This window comes from Archocentrus centrarchus, chromosome 3 (assembly GCF_007364275.1).
Source record: "Archocentrus centrarchus isolate MPI-CPG fArcCen1 chromosome 3, fArcCen1, whole genome shotgun sequence".
In the NCBI taxonomy this organism is placed as follows: domain Eukaryota; kingdom Metazoa; phylum Chordata; class Actinopteri; order Cichliformes; family Cichlidae; genus Archocentrus; species Archocentrus centrarchus.
In genome coordinates, this window is record NC_044348.1 from 26,549,779 (window position 1) to 26,567,942 (window position 18,164).

At 38.4% G+C, this 18,164-nt stretch overlaps 1 protein-coding gene across 2 annotated transcripts in view; it reads left to right on the forward strand.

Annotated features, from left to right (window-relative positions):
- unc13c (unc-13 homolog C (C. elegans)) overlaps positions 1–18,164 on the forward strand; it is a 118,380-nt gene that overhangs the window by 89,850 nt on the left and 10,366 nt on the right. For both annotated transcript variants that reach the window (XM_030720552.1, XM_030720543.1), the window contains exons 20-29: positions 172–298; positions 2,219–2,315; positions 3,586–3,729; positions 3,969–4,046; positions 5,814–5,891; positions 9,610–9,698; positions 10,052–10,189; positions 11,129–11,252; positions 11,777–11,836; positions 14,801–14,881. In XM_030720552.1, the coding sequence (XP_030576412.1) occupies positions 172–298; positions 2,219–2,315; positions 3,586–3,729; positions 3,969–4,046; positions 5,814–5,891; positions 9,610–9,698; positions 10,052–10,189; positions 11,129–11,252; positions 11,777–11,836; positions 14,801–14,881 (1,016 nt within the window). The remainder of the gene's footprint in view (positions 1–171; positions 299–2,218; positions 2,316–3,585; positions 3,730–3,968; positions 4,047–5,813; positions 5,892–9,609; positions 9,699–10,051; positions 10,190–11,128; positions 11,253–11,776; positions 11,837–14,800; positions 14,882–18,164) is intronic.

Below are 18,164 nucleotides of genomic sequence, written 5' to 3' on the forward strand. Positions count from 1 at the left end.
TATAAAGCTTCACTGCCTTATAATTTACAGCATCCTCTCTGGTCAGTCCAGGTCCTTCTCCCTGTAAGACTCATTCATTTTACAACTTAGGTTTCTTTATGTGATGATTAATGAAGTCCAGTGAGTACTTCACTTGCTAACGTGTGTCTCGTGTTTTAATCTGCATTACAGAACACGACAAGCACCGCCTATGCAAAAGCACCGAATACATGAATCTTCACTTCAAAGTCAAGTGGTTCCATAATGAGTATGTCCGTGACCTGCCGGCCTTCAAGGATGTTCCACCTGAATATTCTCTGTGAGTTCCCTCTCATTTTCACACACAGCTACACACACAAAGAGACATATACACTTGTGTTACCGTCTGGAAAAAAGTATGTTCATAAACTGTTAGTGAAAATTACGGCAAAGATAAGGCAATGCACACTGAAAGTAATACAGGCTAATACAGCAGTTTAGTAATACATGACAGTTATAATCAGCTTTTGTTGAAACAGTTTTAGAGAGCTGTTGATTCAGCTGCAATACTTCCCAATTATATAAATCAGGATGGGGTAAATAGCAGAACAGCCTCTCTGTATCAACAAAGATTCACTGCAGGACATCTGCACTAAGTTCACCCAGTTAGATACAAAGTGACTGTGCATGTCAGAGCTGTGGTCTTTAACGGCAGTGCTAGTGAAGAATTAACACAATAAACCCAAGTTAAAACATGCAAACTGCAGTGAAGTTAAATGGGCGTGAGTGGGGTTGACATCACACCTACAGGACCTGCTCGGACATCAAAATCCGTTTTTTGTGGTGATGTTAATGCCAGAGCAGGATTGGATCAGTGTTGGAGACTTTTATAAATTATGTGCCTCACCACTCAGCAGCACTGCTATGTAACTTCACATGGTCTTCCACTTCGTGGCTGTTACTGTGGTTCCTAAATGCTTCCAGTTTGCAATAAGACCATTTTCAGTTGACTCTGGAATATCTAGCAGGGAAAATAAAATTTGCAAATTGACTTGTTGCAATGATGACATGCTATTACAGTGCCACACTCGAATTTAGTGAGCTCTTTAGAATGACCCATTCTTTCACAAATATTTGCATGGCTAAGTGCTTGATTTTATACACCTGTGGCAATGGGACTGAACACACTTCATTTCAAAGACTGAGAGGTGCAGCCCAATACATTTGGAAATAGTGTAATTTATTTGTTTTGCCCACATTATATCATGAGGTAGTAATTTCTACAACTAAATATTGTAAAGCTTTATTAGATAAGAAGTTGTCAGCGTTATAATTATAACAGGTGCAGGTGTTATAATTAAATGAGTAAATATGACTGACCTGTATGATCTCTGCTGGCAGATCATTACAACCAGCCTAATCACAGACTGTGTGAGATGAGGAGAAACATTTTAAAGCATTTTAAAATTTCAAACCTTGTTTTTGTTCTCCTTTTTGTGTATTCCTGTTTTCTATTGTGCACACATATAACTCACAATCATGTGCAGCAAAACAGGGAAAGCTGCGCTACAGAAACATGTGCTGGATGCAGGAAACGCTGTGCCTTCCCTCATACAGCCGGTTTATCAGAATAATGACTCACCCTCCCCGTCTGCAGAACTGTCACTCAAACACCATCACCAGCAGGATTGATTCTTCTAGAGGCATACACATCATATGAACACACACACCCACACATATACACACTCACAGTCTTTCTCTTCCATCTGTCTGTCTTCTCTTTCTCACCACACCCACTATATTTATTGGCTTTACTTCATGTGGCAGATGCCCTTAGCCAGAGCACACAACAGTTTTGGGGGGACATCCGCTGCTCTGAGGACATACTCAGGCACAATATTAAACACGGAAATGGCAAAGTGAAACAGACAAAACAGCATTATTATTCTGCTAACAAATGTACTTCTTTACCAGACTCATTTGTCCCAGCCTGTCCTCCCCCGTCCTCTGTCTGAACTTCGCTGTCTAATCTGTCCACAAACTGAAAATTGATTTCAAAACCTGCATGAATGGCAACCTTGGTCAAAACCACACAAAAATCTGACAGTGTTTGAGTGCACTAAAATCATTTTCAACTGATTTCTCCCATGTTTTTATACAAAAAAGCCTTGCCCTCGGCCTCTGAATGACTTGTGTATAATACAAAAAGATATAAATAAATGCAATTGGACTCTTTAATGAAAGAGGCTTTTTCTTTTAGGTGGTTTGAGCCCTTTGTTATTCAGTGGCTTGATGAAAACGAAGACGTTGCCATGGATTTCCTCAATGGAGCATTGGAAAGGGACAAGAAAGATGGAGTGAGTACAGCACTGAATTATTTCTAAATATATAACTTTCATATTAACCCACCAAAGCCACTTTAAGATTGCATTTTTATTCACTAGAGTGACCTGTTTAGACTGAATTTACCTCTTGAGTAGGATATGGGGGATAAAAGGAAGTCCACACAGTCCAAACAGCCCTCACTCTAAGACGTGACAGGAATATTAATAAAATTTCAATTAAAAATTGATATGAACAGGAAACAAAACATGATTTTCAGGGCAGAGAAAGGCACTGAAGGATCTTAGGCAATAATGAAAGGAAATGTGAAAAAGCTTCAGAAAATAACTGCAGTATACTGAGGTCTGTATGCTTGTTTGTTCACATTTATCAGAGTAAGAGCTAATGCATTTAATCAGATAAACACCTACAACTGCTACTATCAAAAGCAGATTAAAGCAATATAGTACACGTTTACTAAACTTAGCATTTTCTGATATTTCAAACTTCATAGTAAAGGCATTTTTATTTAAAACTATCAGGGTGGATAACCTATAAAAGGTAGATTGCCAGGTTTTATATGTCCCACAGCCTTTGAAAACAGTCTCTTCTGAGGTGTAAAACAAGCTTTTTGAAGTCAGAAATGTATTCCTCTGTTATCTACTCATGGTCTCTATGACCGAGTTCTTTTTAACAGAAAACCTGCATTATAAAATGTGGATGTGCAGTTTAAACATTACAGCTGACATGGCCTAAAGAAAGGCGCTGCGCACAATGGGAAATGCAGGATCCAGTATTTTTGAATGTTGGCCTATTTTAGGGATTAAAACGTGACAATTTTATTAGATTGCAATCCCAAAGATTGTTTGATTACTTATGTAAAGGGGATAAATCTGATGACATAGTCTGTATGCATTCTGTTGCTGACACCAAAAACTCAACATTCATACTCCACAGTCCACATTCGTTTTCTTTATCACCTAAAATGTTTGATTGTATTTTAAGCGTACACTGAATAACCACAGAAATCTATATGTTCTTAAGCTTGTAAAGAGTTCAGATAGTTATGTGCCATCTCTCACTGCTCATTATTGCATCCTCTGTGGTTAATGTAAATCATCTGTACTAAGTACCTGTGAATCTGTACTCAGTAAATACATTTTTGATTATCTTTTTATTATATCAATGTCAAACAATTATGAAGGTGCCTAAAGGTCTTAAGATCTGACATCCTCTCAATCTCCCTCTCTTTCTCACTCTCCCAACCATGTTTCCTTGTCTAAACTCATGTCCATCTCTCAATAGTTCCAGCAAACCTCGGAGCATGCCCTCTTTTCCTGTTCAGTGGTGGATGTGTTCACTCAGCTAAACCAGAGTTTTGAGATTATCAAGAAACTGGAGTGCCCAAACCCACAGGCTCTGGCTCACTTCATGTGCCGCTTTGCGAAGGTCAGGCTCTTTGGAAAAGCCCCCTAGTGAACCCTGAATACTACTGCCTGGAGTAATAAATAGTTAAATACTTTGTCATTGATCCAAGCAGACTCTTTGGTGTATTTGTTGTGTTTAATATGATTTAGTTATGAAGCTATAACTGTTTAGGGGTTTTCAGTGACTTCTAGACATACAGTAATGCAAGTAGAGCAGTAATCATTAATGAGAAAACTGTCTCTCTCTCTCAATCCTTGCAGACTATAAACAAAGTTCTTCTGCAATATGCTGCAATCATATCCAAGGATTTTCCTTTGTATTTGAATAAGGAGAATGTGGTAAGTACCCACTCAAAGCCTGCAAATACTAATTGGAAAGGTTATGTTGAGTTTCGTTATGCAAGTGCAAATATGGTAAGACAGAAGAAAGTGTTTCTATGATTACTGGCTCAAGCAGCAGTTGGCATGGAGACTATGTAAAAGAATGTTCGAAATAACAGAGCGGTCTTTGCTATGTAGAGCCCTACCTTGTCTTCTGTAATGCACTTAACAAAGTGTCTTTATTAACTCAGATGCAATTATTCATGTCACAGCCCAGAGCTGATGGGGAAAAGTCATTGGTATTTTCTGGGCTCTCTGTCCATTGTTTAATGTGACGGATGACTAAACACAGAGCCTTGTGAGTGGCCTAATTATCCACACTGGTCTTTGAAGTTGAAGTGAGCGATAACACACAGTTTCCTAGCAGAGGAGGCAGATGTTTCTTTACAGTGCTGACAGGCTCATTACAACTGTCCCAGAGAAAACATGAAATGTTCCTTCCCTAGACAGAACTAAAAAGACAAATGATGTAAAAAGTTAATAAATAAAAAATAAGAGGTGATAGTTATGCAATGCTAGAAATTTAACCTGCTGTAATCTCTAATTTATTAGAACTGATATACTGTACAGTACATTATATACACCACAACTATCTTTTACCAAGAATGTGCTCTATGTTTGCCTTTTCTAGTTTTATATGCAAATAAATAAAGCTTGTGCAAAAGTAAGACTAAGAAAAAAAATAAAAAACACTTTGATTTTTTTGTAATGCACCACATTTATTTTTAGACCCTTTTGGATATCCCCTTTGAAATCCCACTGAAGAGATCTTTAGTAGTGAAATCATTCATTTCTTAGTATTATTTCCAGACAAATGTACAGTACTTGATCAGCGTCCCCTATTGAAAAACAGTTGTCCTTTTTTTTTTTCCCTTTTCTGCATTATTCAGATCTATTTAAATTTAAAATTAAATTATACCATAGATCCAATGCATATGTCAATGAATAAAGTCCTTTATCTAACATTTTTCACCCTCTCTCAAACTAAAATTATGTAGTTGTGGGAGATCAGCATATTCAGATTTAGAATATCTCATTTGCTCATCAATCTTGTAGAAAGGAAATCATTGTGTGTTTTCACAGACACACTTTTGATTGCTTTAGGGATTGAAAGACACTAATCAGCCTCTCCTGTTGTCCACAGAATTATCATTTTAGTACCTTCTATTATAAGTATCATAATTTTGTTTTGTTGTGTTCATGTCATTTTTTTTTTTTTTTTTTTTTTTTTTTTAGCGGATAATGTATATAATCTGTGACTGTCTGAAAACTCTGAAGAATCATTCTCAATCTCCATAAAAGCAGTGTGATTAATGTCTGTCATCTGTTGGACTTGTTGTGGAGCTGAGAATCGATAACGCTGCCCCCTGACACATTCAGTGTAGATATTTCTCTCTTTGTTGTGTTGCGTACGGATTGCATTTCCCTGTTGACTGCTGATGTCATTCAGAAAACTTGCCTGTTTGTATAGATGATGTGTCAGGAAATCAAAAGTGGATTTTACAGTGGGTACCCCTGTGATTTTTCTGACATTTTGCATTGTGCTTTCAGTTAAATGCGCTAGAGTTAATCCAACAAACTGTTTGATGTCAGTAGCTGTAAAACATTCAATTTGATGTACTAGGCTTTTGCAGGGTTTAAACATTAAAGATATTTTCAGACAATTAAATAATATATTCTGTTTTACAAAGCACTGTAGTCACATTCATTCTTATCCTTTCGCAGCCCTGCATCATTCTCAACAACATTCAGCAGCTTCGTGTCCAGCTGGAGAAGATGTTTGAGTCCATGGGTGGCAAGCAGGTGTGCATTTACATAAGTATCTATAAGCTATTTCTGTGTGATGTCCGTGTCTGTTTTGAGGCAGTTCACTTTCAATTTCAATGAGATTTTTAAACCTAAATCTATTCATTCATATATCAATTATTACAATTAAATACTGCTACGACCTGTTCCCGTCCTTGAAGGGCAAAACACAAGGCTAGCTAAAGAGCAGCCTCGCCAAAATTTAGTATCTTGCTAAAGTGCCTGCTGCTAAATCAGCAGTCTGCCGCTGTAAAATGTATATGGTGAGATTATGTAAATAATAATTTCAGATGTTATTCAAATGAAGTGGAAGTGAATTGACCTCATTAGTGATGTGCTGTAATTTTTCCCTTCGTTCAACGAGCTAACAGATTAATCTGGCGTGTATCTCATCCCTCCTACTACCACGTCTGCTACTGTTCGTACCTTCTCTGTGTACCATCACTATTTCCCCTCCTCTAATATCCCCTGTGTATAACATGGGTTGACTTAACATTTTTGTAAGTATTGAATTAAACCCTTAAAATTCCCATGTTGCACCTGAAACTCAGGTGAATATTTTTTCTGTCAACCTGTCAGTCAGACGTGAGAAGCAGCTGCCACTGATTCCTATGACTTACCCGCATGTTTCTCTGTTGTTTCTAAAACCTGTCGCCTTGCGTTTTGTCTCCTGTCGTTGTGTCTTCTGTTTTCCTCCCATTTTCTTTTTGTGCTCTCTCTCTCCAGGAGGAGGGGGTTGTGTCCTTCTGTAAGGTGTGTGTAGTAGGATTTGTCAATACCCCTTTTCACCATTTACCAAATAATACAAAAAAAAAAAAAGCACACCCCCTCCCCCCATTCCACCCCTCATGCTCAGATGCTTCTCACCCTACCCCCCAACCCCTCCAGCAGCATGTGCCACAGAGCATACGGAATCTGAATTACCCATCACCCCTCTGGACAGGCTGCTCAGGCTCACCATCCCCTGCTCTCTGGGGATAGTGGCTCAAACCACCTGATCCCATCTTTATTTTTAGATTTATTTATTTTTTTTTATATCTGTCTGCCACTTTTCCATCCATGTCAAATTTAGAAGTGTGATATCTATTTTAGTTCACTGCTCCCCCTTTTACTCCGATGTAAAGAGCAGAGTCAGAGACTCACTAAGTTGTTGGCTGTGGTTTTGATCTTCTCTTTACATCCCCCAGGCTGCAGCCACAAAATGCTTCAGACAGGATTTTTCAGACTGTTTAATGAGCTTCTCAAACACTTACAAATCTCTCCAGCTGTGCCCTTAGCAGAGGTGCTACTGTGGCCTAAATATTTGCAGATTATTGTCAGAAAAATAGTGATAGTAGAAGCCTTAACTTCCCGTCAGAAAGTCAAATTGTGAATAATCACTTACTAGATGATCAGCCATATATTTTAAGTGTGCCTAAAGTAATTTATCCGGCTACTTATAAAGCTAAAGTCTATTTCAGGTGAAAGCTTCCTGTTAGTTTCCTCTCTGCGTAGTAGGGTATTCATTACAGAGTACTTCCGTATCAGAAATTAACTCTCAGAGAACCAGTGTAATTACCAAGAGCTGCTTTCATAACAGAGATTAACAATAATCTCTTACAGTGCCCATTTGTGGAGTCATCATGGAGTGATCTCCCCCAGATTAGTATCGGTCCTCACTTTGGATATTTTGCTCAACTTAGAGATGGCCTTTTACTAAAACTTTATTTACTTGACACCGTTTGTCATTATGGACAAACTGTGCTCTGGAATAACAACCTGCCAGTGAGTAGATACTGCATTGTTGAAACAGGCAGAGCTGGGCTGCAGTTGATAGGCTGTCAGCCAGGGGAGAGTAATGCACTCTGGAGGACTCTAGATGCCACTCAATGTCAAGTGAAACCAACTGCCATGGAGGAGCCAGGTGCTCCATGAGCTCCAGACATGTTGTTTCCTTCTCCTAAATTTTAATTAACACTATGAAAATGCCTTCACATTCTTAGGTGAACTACATGTGTAAGAATTGTTGCGGTAAAATTGGTGTATATTTTAACCTAACTTCACCAGTAGCTTCTTCAAATTGAGAATACAGTAGTATCTATTCATATGCATTTATTCTAGACATCATATTCAGGCAAATCCACCACCCCTTTAACTTGATATTTCAGTAGATAAATATTTGATATTTTAAACCACAAAAATACTTCTCTTGCCAAGTCACAAAAATTCCTGAAACTACCTTTAAATGAAGGCCTTGCTGTCATCAGGAATCACATCGAAGCCAAAATAGATTTTTTTTCCCCCCCTTGGGAGGTGACAGTGCCTTGGTTTGTCTAACAGTGTCAGGAATTTCTTTTGCCAGCATTCCCATCCAGACACAGTGTTCAATTTCAGAGACTGCCAGGCTGAAGATTAGAGCCCAATCTGAAACTTTTTCCCAGGAGAGACTGGATTGAAAAAAGACCTACTGTATTTTTTATTTATTTACTTATTTATTTTCTTATTACATGAAAAGATGTTATCTGTTACTCACATGGTGAAAAAAAAAAAAAAATCAACTCAAATCTCTATGGGCAGTTTTTTTTGTCAGCATCATCCATCACTTCCATTGAGGTGACAGAAGCATTAATGCGTGTGCATGTGAACACATACGCAGATGTAAAATCTATTTTGATCAATCCACAAATAGAGGCGTGTCTGCTGAACAACAGCCATAAAAGGTTTAGTTTACTCATCTGCTCCCCAGCTGAGCTATCTGCCACTAGAATGTGAGAGATGAGCGGCTTCATGGCTAAGCTTATCGGGTCTAACATGACGATCTGTCATGCATGTGGTGCCGTGCCTCACCTCAAACATCCATCTCAGCACTAAGCCTCAACAACATCCAAAACACCAGCATTTGTACATTTGTACACAAACAGGGAGACAAACAGATGTTCTCATACATGCAGTTACTGGCACAAAGCACAGCACAAATATCTGCCCATACGGTTTATGTGAATATGTCCAAAACATCACATAAATGCAAACATGAACGTGCACGCACATCCATCACATGTACATGCATAAACATGGCCAACAAATGCATGCATACAGTAAATGTTGTGAAAACAAAACTGATGTTTTTGTATCGGCTGGTTTTGAAAGTTGTTCACTGTAAGGTTGTGTTTCATCTGTCACTATACAGACATGTAGGATATTGACATTAATGAAAATGCACTTACATTTTGAAAATATCAAAAGGTTTCACACTCAAATAAATTTTGCACCTGTTTTTTGCAACAAACATAAAGCTTTCTTTTTCCCGTAAAGCTAAAAAAAAAAAAAATCAGTCAGGGTTCTTCAGAATCAGAACATCTGCATGCATAGATGCCCATATGCTTAATTCCCTGAGACATATCAGGCTCCCGGCATCCTCTCTCTACCGTAACATGTGTAATAGTGCACAAAAATGTTCCCCATTGAGAGACCACTTGCTGGATGTTTTTTGCTGACACCATGTTTCATGACTCGGCAGTCATCATCATTATAATGCTCGGAGGTGAGCTGTCTATTGGTATTCAGTGTGCTGCTCGCCACAGATGGCAGGCAGAATAAGTGGGAGGCCACCAGCAAGGCAACTTACCTCTCCTCTGTGCCTGCCCCCATCCTCCCAGCATCCCCACCCAGAGTTCTAGTCAGTGTGGGCTAGTGTATGGTGTGTAATAATGTAGTAACAGTCTTTCTTTGCTGACAGCTGGATGCAGAGGCCAGTGATCTGCTAAAGGAGCTGCAAAATAAACTCAACACGGTGCTGGATGAGCTCAGCGGAGTGTTTGGCTCCAGGTGAGCACTGGTGTTTTTCAGAATGTGTGAATGGGGTATTTTTCAAATGTTTAATGACTCCATTCATGTCTTGTTCTGTCAAAGAAATTCTACTATATGGCTGCTTAGATATTGACAGACGTATGCTCAGAATGTTATTGGCTCACGCTCTTGCTGTGCACCATGCTTAGAGAGCACAGCATGTTCCTTAACATTTCCACTTGAACAAAAGTCACCCCTGCTCTTAACACCTTTTCAGTAATATAATAGGAGCAGCGAGAGTGAGCGAGCACCAAGTCAGAATGGTTAACTTTCACTGCTGCAGCATAAAAAGTGAAAAAGGTTTAAAGGATTTTTTGTTTTTTGTGACCCAGTTTCAAGCCTGTGATCGGGGACTGTGTGAAGCAGATGAACCAGGAGCTGGTTCAGATGAAAGGACCAGCCAAAGGAAGTAACGCTGCCATGGATGCAGAGACTGTCCTCCGGCCACTTATGGACCTTTTGGACAAAAAGTGGGTATTTGTTGAATGAAAGGTAGTGGAAATGTGTAACGCTTGCACTCCAGGCCACCCTCTATAGCAAATGAATTGAAAGTCCCAAGTTTTCAAGTATAGAACTACAAGTAGTCATAAAACCAGGAAGACCTAGTTCACAGTTGCTTAAACAGAGCATTTGCAAGTTGAGCAGAAAAACATATCGTCACATTATAAATTCGTATACTGAGAGTTATTGGTTGGAGTTATTTGTTTGGCCAGTGCAGCACATTTTAGACGACATTGCATTTCCTGCAGTGTCATTTGAGTCAAATTCAACTTCTGTGTTTTTTTTTTTTTGCCAGAACACCCTTGAGCTGCCTTTTTCAGACAGTGTTGTCTGTGTGTTTAGACACAAACTTAAGGGGGGGGGGGGGGGGGGGCTTATGTGCAAAGAACCCTGTTGATCACTTTTTTGATCATTTATTTTCATGTTGAGACTATTGTACTATTCCAGTTTAAAATCTGGTGTAGTTCCTTTGCGGCTAACAAAATTTGGTACACAGGAGACACATTATCGGTCACTATACTAATTTAACCTAGGGACCATATTTTTCCTTGGAGGGTTGTTACACTACGTTCTTCAAAGAACCGATATGGTTCAGCTGAGCCCTGAGAATCATTTTCAATCTTTTTTCAAATCAACATCGAGGCCAGTGGGGTATTACAGGGAATCCTCTTAATGATATGGAAATACAAAATCCTTTCTCATGTCTCTGAGACCCTGCTTGCACAATAGGGTGAGATTAAATCATAAAGCGGCTGCATTTATTCTTTGAATCACAGGTATTTGTTCTTTATTTAATCATTTTATTTATGAAAACGTCATTACTCAGAGCCTTCAGTCATGTTAGTTTAGTTTTGAGGCACAGGCTTTAAGTGTTGACCTTACACATGACCTCCTTTCCTGCTTTGCAGTTTAATGTTATTTGCCAAGATTTGTGAGAAGACAGTCCTGAAACGAGTCCTCAAAGAGCTGTGGAAAATTGTGCTGAACACAATTGAGAGAACAATTGTCCTGCCTCCGCTGAGTGACCAGAGTGTGAGTTTGATCAATTATCTGTCCCTTTCCTTTTCAGCTCTTCACTTGGCCTCCACCTCCCTCCTCTTGTGCACCTCTCTCTCTCTCATTTCCTCCATCTGTTCAGCTCTCTCCTGCTCCCTCGTAACACACAAATCACTGTCCAGAAGATGAAACGACACGGCATTTCTAAATCTTCACGTGGAGTGATTTTTTTTTTTCATATTCTTAATCCTTCTGCAAGAGCTTGGTTAACATTTTTCATCTGAGGAATATCTCATTAAGCCTATTTTCTGTTGTTGTCACTTAAACCAGGCAAATCTTAATGCCATCAAGGCAAACAGTTATTCAAACAGTTCCCGCTTTACAAATCCAATATCAGCAATGAGTCTGAACTCATTCATGTCTGAACTCATTCATGTCCCTTCATCCTGTGTTGTTTATTTTGATCATCTGATAATCTGTTAACTGTTTCTGATGCGCAGTTTCTTTATGTATATTTTTATATATGCGTCATGATGGAACCATATCTGTTTCTCCAACAGCAAGGAGCTCAGATGATCTTTAGTGCTGCCAAGGATTTAGGACAGCTGTCCAAACTGAAGGTAATTTATGAATGAGCCTTTGAATATCACACTGCATAAACTCTCTTCTGTCTGAATCCTATATTGTCTAATTCCAGAAGAGACTCCTCAAGCATCAGATTTACAATTAAATTAAAGATGCATTATTCTTATTTTTGCACCGATTTAAAAATTATTTTGGTCATGGCTTATTTATTACATTGCAAACAGAGTTGATACTGATACTATAGGTTTACACAAATCAAAAGAACTGAACGCAACTGAACCTGATCAACATTTTATATGTGCAAGCTACCAAAAAATACAAAAAGAACAAAACCTTGTAAGATAATTCTTCTTTGGCTCGGCGCTACATATCTGGGCAGGTGTCTAATTGCTGATGTGACTGCAGGATGTTTAATCCCGCGAGCGCCGTTTAGTGAGGCATTTGGATAGATCAGTGGCTACGCTGTGGTTTCACTAACAACTAGGGTGTGACAATACCTCTGAGAGGTATTTTAGCTCTGAGTCACACAGAAGGTGCAAATGTAATGTGTGTTTCCCTGTTGAATTGCTTGAATTCATGCTTGTGTTGTGTGCGGGATTCCATCAGACGTCCTTTGAGGCAACATCTGGATACTGATCATCAGTACGCAGATGGGCGTGTTTCTGTTTTTGTCTTACTCCCAAAGTATTAAAGTGCTTCATCATCCTCTTGTTATTTGTGATTATGACTGATAATCTCCAGCCCTTCTACTTTTGTCATAAAGTGTAGAATTCATTTTGTGATGTGATTTTTTTTTTTTTTTTTTTTTTAGTTCTGTTCTCTTCTGTTAATAACGTAATTCATGGGTTTAACACAATCTAACATGTAAAATAAATACAGTATTGCTTTTGCAGTGCTGTGACCTTTGAACTGTGTAATGGCACAGATTCACTGGAACAGTTGAAGAACTACTTTGGTTGATAGACATTTTGTTTGTAAAATGTAATGCAGTGTGCAGACCACTTTGATGTCTGTGTCCTATGACCTCTGCAAATCCCATGCTCAGCTGAACACAGCACTTATCTTTCTCAGAAATATGTTACAACAAATGCTTTGAAGTGTGTTACCAGCTTACTACGTGGATTTGGTGGGAAGATCGCCATTTCAATTGGTGACGGATGAAATATGTATTCAAAAAAGAAAATTCTGCTTGAGCATTTAAAATTAAAACAGACACAGTATAGAATAGCTTCCTCCCTGCAACTTCCAGTTTTTTGGGGGCATTCGACAACATTGTTTTCTCTGGATGGGGAACGTGCTGGAACAGACACAATGCAAAACAGGTCGGCCCAGTACAATTTTGGCATCAGAACCAAACAGCATCTTAGCACTGATGCAGATTAAATTATTTCCTCTCACAGTAGCTCTGTTTAAAGACTTTTGGTTGATTAAATCTGTATCGTATCGTGATTGCAGCTGAATACACGCACGCTTCATTTTTAGAGTCGGATGTGTGACATTTTGCCTCTTCTCTCTTTCCTTGTTTTCCCCTGTTCCCTACTGAACAGCCGTGGGATGGTCTTCTGACCTTTAAACTTGATCAAGAATTACTTAGATCCAAAATATATGACATAGTGATAGCCCTTGATACTCATACTGCAGTCAAAAACAAAACTGCCTGGGAGAAGGAGTTGACAGATCAGTTGTGGGTTAAAGCTTTCCTTTGTATACATTCACATACACCCCGCGCTAGGCTGCAACTCATACAGTTTAAGATGTTAACCAGAGTCCATTTCTCCAACGTGATGGACCAGTGTGACAGGTGTCATGCCTCCTCTTGCAATTTATTCCTGCCATAAACTGCAGTTTTTGACTGACATATTCATATGTCTACAGTTTTAGGGACCCGGATAATTATGGACCCTTTCATTTGGGGTTCCACATGTTCCACTTCAGATTTTACTCCTCTGGACGTCACCTAAACCCCCATCCATTTCCTTGAGGCTTGAAAATGTTGTCATTTCTCAAATTAGCAAAGATCAATTTCACAGTCAAAGGCAGCTCTATCCATTTTTTTTTCATAGGTGGAATTCTTTTATTATTTAAATTCTTTACCAACCATGTCTGTATGTTAGTCCACTTACCTTTAACATATTTGTAGTTGTTTTGATCTCCTAATTATTTATTATATTCAAATCTACTTTATTATGCTTATTTGGGTACATAAATTTGCTTATTTGTTGTATTTTATGTTTGATAAACCACAGACTTGAAACAGACTGCTTTGTATTGATAAAATATTCACGCCTCTTAGCTCCCAACCTGTTTTTTCTTTGTTTGCTTGTTTGTTTGTTTTTCCTCATTTTTAACTATTGGCTTGTGGTGCAGAGAAATTTTCTGTTTTGTGTGCTGTTTCGTTCAAGTGGGGGTGGGATGTGCATTTTCACTGTGAATTGCCATCTTCATGCACAGCATGGTTATAAATTGTTAAATCTCATCCAACATGAAGCAAAAGTTCAGAGACGTGCGTTTTTGTGCACATGAGGTGACACACACAGGAAACTTTGCACGGTAAAACTAACAATTGTAGCGGCGTTAGCATCAGTGATTTAGTTCCCTCAAATCCCTGTTTCATAAAACATTAATGCTGTTGCCTATTTTCTGTAAGACCAACACCTGGAAAATAAGGCAATGCCAGAAGTTATTTACTGTAATCAATTCACAGGTCAAGAAAGCTCCAATTAGAATTGACAAAAACATATTTCTCGATTAAAATAGATTTTTAGTGTGTTGGTGTGAGACAGCAAGCCTCAGATTTATCACACAGTGCAGTTTAAACGACTTCAACCAGTTCTGGTTTGTAAGCAATAAATGTGCTATATCATGAGTACTATGGCTCACCTGAGATCATTAACATTTTACTGGGAAAACATCTTCAAATTCCAAGTGTCTGAGTGTGAGTTGTGATGGTGTTTTGCCTACTGCAGTGTTTTACTCTCTCTCTCTCTCTCTCTCTCTAGGAGCATGTCATTCGAGAGGAAGCCAGAAGTCTGACACCACGCCAATGCGCAGCCATGGACCTTGTGCTTCCCACCATCAAGGTGAGTTTTTTTTTTTTTTGTTTTTGTTTGTTTATTATACAGTTGGCAGTACTAGCTAAACTTGACCTTTAAAAGGTGCAGCAGGTGCACATGGCACAGCAGCGATATGCAAATGATTTAAACGTGCATATTCTAACAGGAAACATGTTGGGACATGTTGGGCTTAAGTATTATTGTCTCTCTTTCTACTTTTCGGGGGGGGGTCACTATAAATAGGGTTATTAAAGGGGACCTATTATGCTTTTATTTTTTTCCATATCATATATGCTAATATTAAACACGGTCAGAGTTTCAGATAATGAAGTCAATGTATGTACAAGTAATGCCTATGATCCAAGAGCTCAGGCTTCAGACTGTTTTTTGGCAGTTGTTTTTCTACTCTTGGCTTTGTATGATGTCAGTGAGAACAGATATTGCTGCTATGGTCATGGCAGGCACACAGTGTGCCTGTGAGTACAGAAGGCCCATCCACCTGCTGCTGAAACCTGCTCTTTGGCTTTAACCAAAGGGGAAGGGAGCTAAAACAGTTTGCTTCAGACAGTGGATGAACTGAGGAGCAACATTGAGGTTCAATATTAAATACAGAGGCTTTATTTCTATCTTTGAGTTATGTTACTCTTATAGAGTCCGATAAAAAAATAAAAAATATGGAGCAGGAAATGAAATTAAAAATGCGGTAAGCTTAACTGCTGTTACTAATGTGGATGGGGAGACTAGTACTTTTTACAGTCAGAATCTGTATGTTACAGTAGGTGCACTGGTAGGAAAATGCACTATTTGGACAAACGTATTGGACCACAGCTCTTAACCTTTGAATTCAGGTGTGTTCAGTCCTGTTGCTGCAGGTGTATAAAATCAAGCACCTAGCCATGCATTCTGCCTTTACAAACATTTGTGAAATGATGAGTCATTCTTAAGAGCTCACTGAATTTGAGTGTGATAGTGTAACAGGATGTCACTGATGGAACAGTTTGGGAAATTTCTTCTTTCCTAAATATTCCACCATCAACTGAAAGCAGTTTTATTTTAAGTGAAACATTTTTAAACTACAGCAACTCAGCTTCAAAGTGGAAGACCAGATAAAGAGAGCAGGCTGCTGAGTGCTGAGGTGCATAGTGCGTAAAAGTTGCAAGTGTTTTGGTGACTCAGTAACTGCAGAATTCCAAACCTCCTCTGGTATTAACATCAGCATAAAAACTGTGCACCAGGAACTTCATGGGAGGGGTTTTGGGGCGGAGCAGCTCTCGTAGGTGGCCCAGTACTTTAATCCATACATTGTATCTCTCTCACAAGGTTAAAAAAACAAAATTAAACAAAAAACGAAATCATTATTTAATGGGTTTTTTATTAGAAAAAAAAATACTAGTCAAGATTTGTAATATTTGCTCTAAATCTATGCCATTTAGTTCAACCAGGAGCACGCTGATGTTTTTTTGATGAAGCTATAATGAAACTACAAGAGTATGGTGCTCAAATTCAAATTATTTTTAAAATGATTAAAATACCCCCATACTTACAAAAGCATGACACAATGTAAATTTAGACCCAGCTGAGAAAAAATTAATTATTAAACACTGAAACATTCCCAAAGCCTCCCATAAAAAAACAAAAAGAACACAAAATAATTGAAGTATTTTACTTTTTTTGCCATATCACAGTTTTTGTGAAAGGATGACACAGGACCAAGTCTGAGTTCTTCAGGGACAAGAGGAGAGTTATGACGAGGTGCCACTACGGAAACACGACTCCATAAAGTGCAGAAAAAACTAATTGATTTTGCTGTCACCAAGGAAACTACCTGGAGGTTCAAATCAATCATGTCCCTGAAATTCTTCAGAGACATTCCTTCAGTAAAATTCATCAGTATTCCAATAAGAACACTCAATTAACACAGTTAGGAGTTGATGGAATTTAGAAATTCTATTCAAATGGCTACCTGTATCATACAATCCAAAAAGGGTCAAAAATAGGAGAGATACACTGAAATAGAATCAAATATGCTGTTCATCAATGACTACAAACATATAATTTATAATTCCAACATAGCTGATTTTTCACTGTAGGAATTAAAGGTGACAGGAGAGTCCTCCTGATCACCTCTTTCAGGCTTTCTAAAATACAGCATCATACCTGTTCAAAACTGCTTTGAAAGGGGTCCTTCAGGGGAGGTTCCTTCAGTTAGTTGCACTAACTTAAAATTACCCGCTAGTTCCAACAGTGGAAAACAGTCTACAGTGTATTAAATTCAAACTTGTATAGACACAGAAAAAAAACAAAAAATAAAATTAACTATTAATGCTTGGATTGAAAAGTGAAATTATACACAACATATTTATTTAAATATTTGGGCATTAGTGCATTTAGGGATTATCCTACTAAAAATATTTCATCCAAACTGAACATTGAACCTATGAAAATTAATGGGCAGGATGATGCACTGGCCTGAGCAGCCCTTACCTGACAAAATAATCACTTAACAGAGCCCTAATAATGCATTATTTATCCCTTTCTTTGAACTCTAACCTTGAGTGACTGTAGCTGTTTTAGATTTCCTCCTTAAAGTTTAGATTTTATATACTTAATAAAATTATATGTAAGTATTTAATAATACAAATTTCAGAATAAATGCCATTTATTCCTCAGTTTTTGAAAAAAAAGACACATGGTTCTTCGTGAAGACCATTTTTTTTTCTATTATCTATTAGTATTACACAAAAATAAAACATGTAGGATCACTTACTTGCTCAGGTAGATATGCTAAAGACTAATCAGCAGAAGACTGCAACCTCACATCATTAACCACCAAATGCAAACCCCTGCTGAGCCTTGAACACATGGAAGATACATGAAGAGCAAAAAAGAAATCAAATATATGAGGAATAATATAGGTAAGGGACAGGAGGAAATTAAGAGGGTGACAAAAGTACAAGTAGGGATGTTGTAATGGTGGTTGGTGATTTGAGGAGGCAGGGTGATATCTTCAGCAGGCAGGCTGGTTTAGGTCTTTTTGCCTGTGGGAGTGCAGCACTGCAGCCCAGCAGTAACACTGCAGGCATTTTGCAGTAAGAGACAACACTCTCCTGGATCAGTACAATTTATTCTGTTAGTCTTGGCGCTGTGATGGTGAGTGGAATGAGGAGGTGATGTTGTTATTTGAATAAATGGTTTACAGTGTTCTGCGGCAAAATTAAACAAATCTCCAAGGCACAAAAATACTGAAATTCTGAGAAAGCCTTCCTGTGATAGATATGTTGGGAATGAATAGATACAACTGTTACTGTAC